At 62.4% G+C, this 567-nt stretch overlaps 1 protein-coding gene across 1 annotated transcript in view; it reads right to left on the reverse strand.

Moving 5' to 3' along the window:
• The window catches only part of LAMA5 (laminin, alpha 5), a 47382-nt gene that overhangs the window by 1371 nt on the left and 45444 nt on the right, over positions 1-567 (reverse strand). Inside the window, 4 exon segments of the mRNA XM_010085512.1 lie at position 1; positions 4-58; positions 180-332; positions 542-567. The exon segment at position 1 is cut by the window's left edge and continues 92 nt beyond it; the exon segment at positions 542-567 is cut by the window's right edge and continues 176 nt beyond it. Of these exon segments, the coding sequence (XP_010083814.1) occupies position 1; positions 4-58; positions 180-332; positions 542-567 (235 nt within the window).

The raw sequence follows: 567 nt of genomic DNA on the forward strand, positions 1-567 counted from the left end.
TCTCCCCATCCAGCTGTGGGTTCCTCAGGCAGCCGTCAAAGCTGGAGGCTGATGGAACCTGCAGAGAGAGGCCACGGGAGTGAGCGCAGAGGGGCCAGAAACTGGCCAGCACGGGTTAGTGCCACAGGACTGGGAATGGCCAGAGACAGGGCAATGACGTGGGACCACCAAGGCCTTACCGGTATGTGAGCCTTGGCTTTTCCAGCTGGGATTCCCCCCACATAGAAGGGGGTCCGGGCCACAAAGAGCCCAGTGGTGGCCACTGCAGCATCCTGGGCTCGCAGCCCATCAATGACCAGCTGGGCTCGGCTCTGGTCTCTGCTGAAGAAGACCTGCAAGGACAAAAGGTCAGTGCTGGGGCTGGGGGCTTCCTGGGTTGGGAGGAGTCCCAGGAAGGGAGACCAGCCCTGGCTGTGTTTCTGCTGTCCCCTTTGGCCCCAGGGGACCACAGGTGTCCTGTGTGCAACTAGGAAGCGATGCCCAGAGCACGGAGCTAACCCCATATGGGCACCCAGTGATGGGGGGCTCCTGGGGGTCCTGCTGAGTCCCAACCCTCTGCTCACCGTG

The sequence above is a fragment of the Pterocles gutturalis genome, unplaced genomic scaffold (assembly GCF_000699245.1).
Source record: "Pterocles gutturalis isolate BGI_N339 unplaced genomic scaffold, ASM69924v1 scaffold8450, whole genome shotgun sequence".
NCBI lineage: Eukaryota > Metazoa > Chordata > Aves > Pterocliformes > Pteroclidae > Pterocles > Pterocles gutturalis.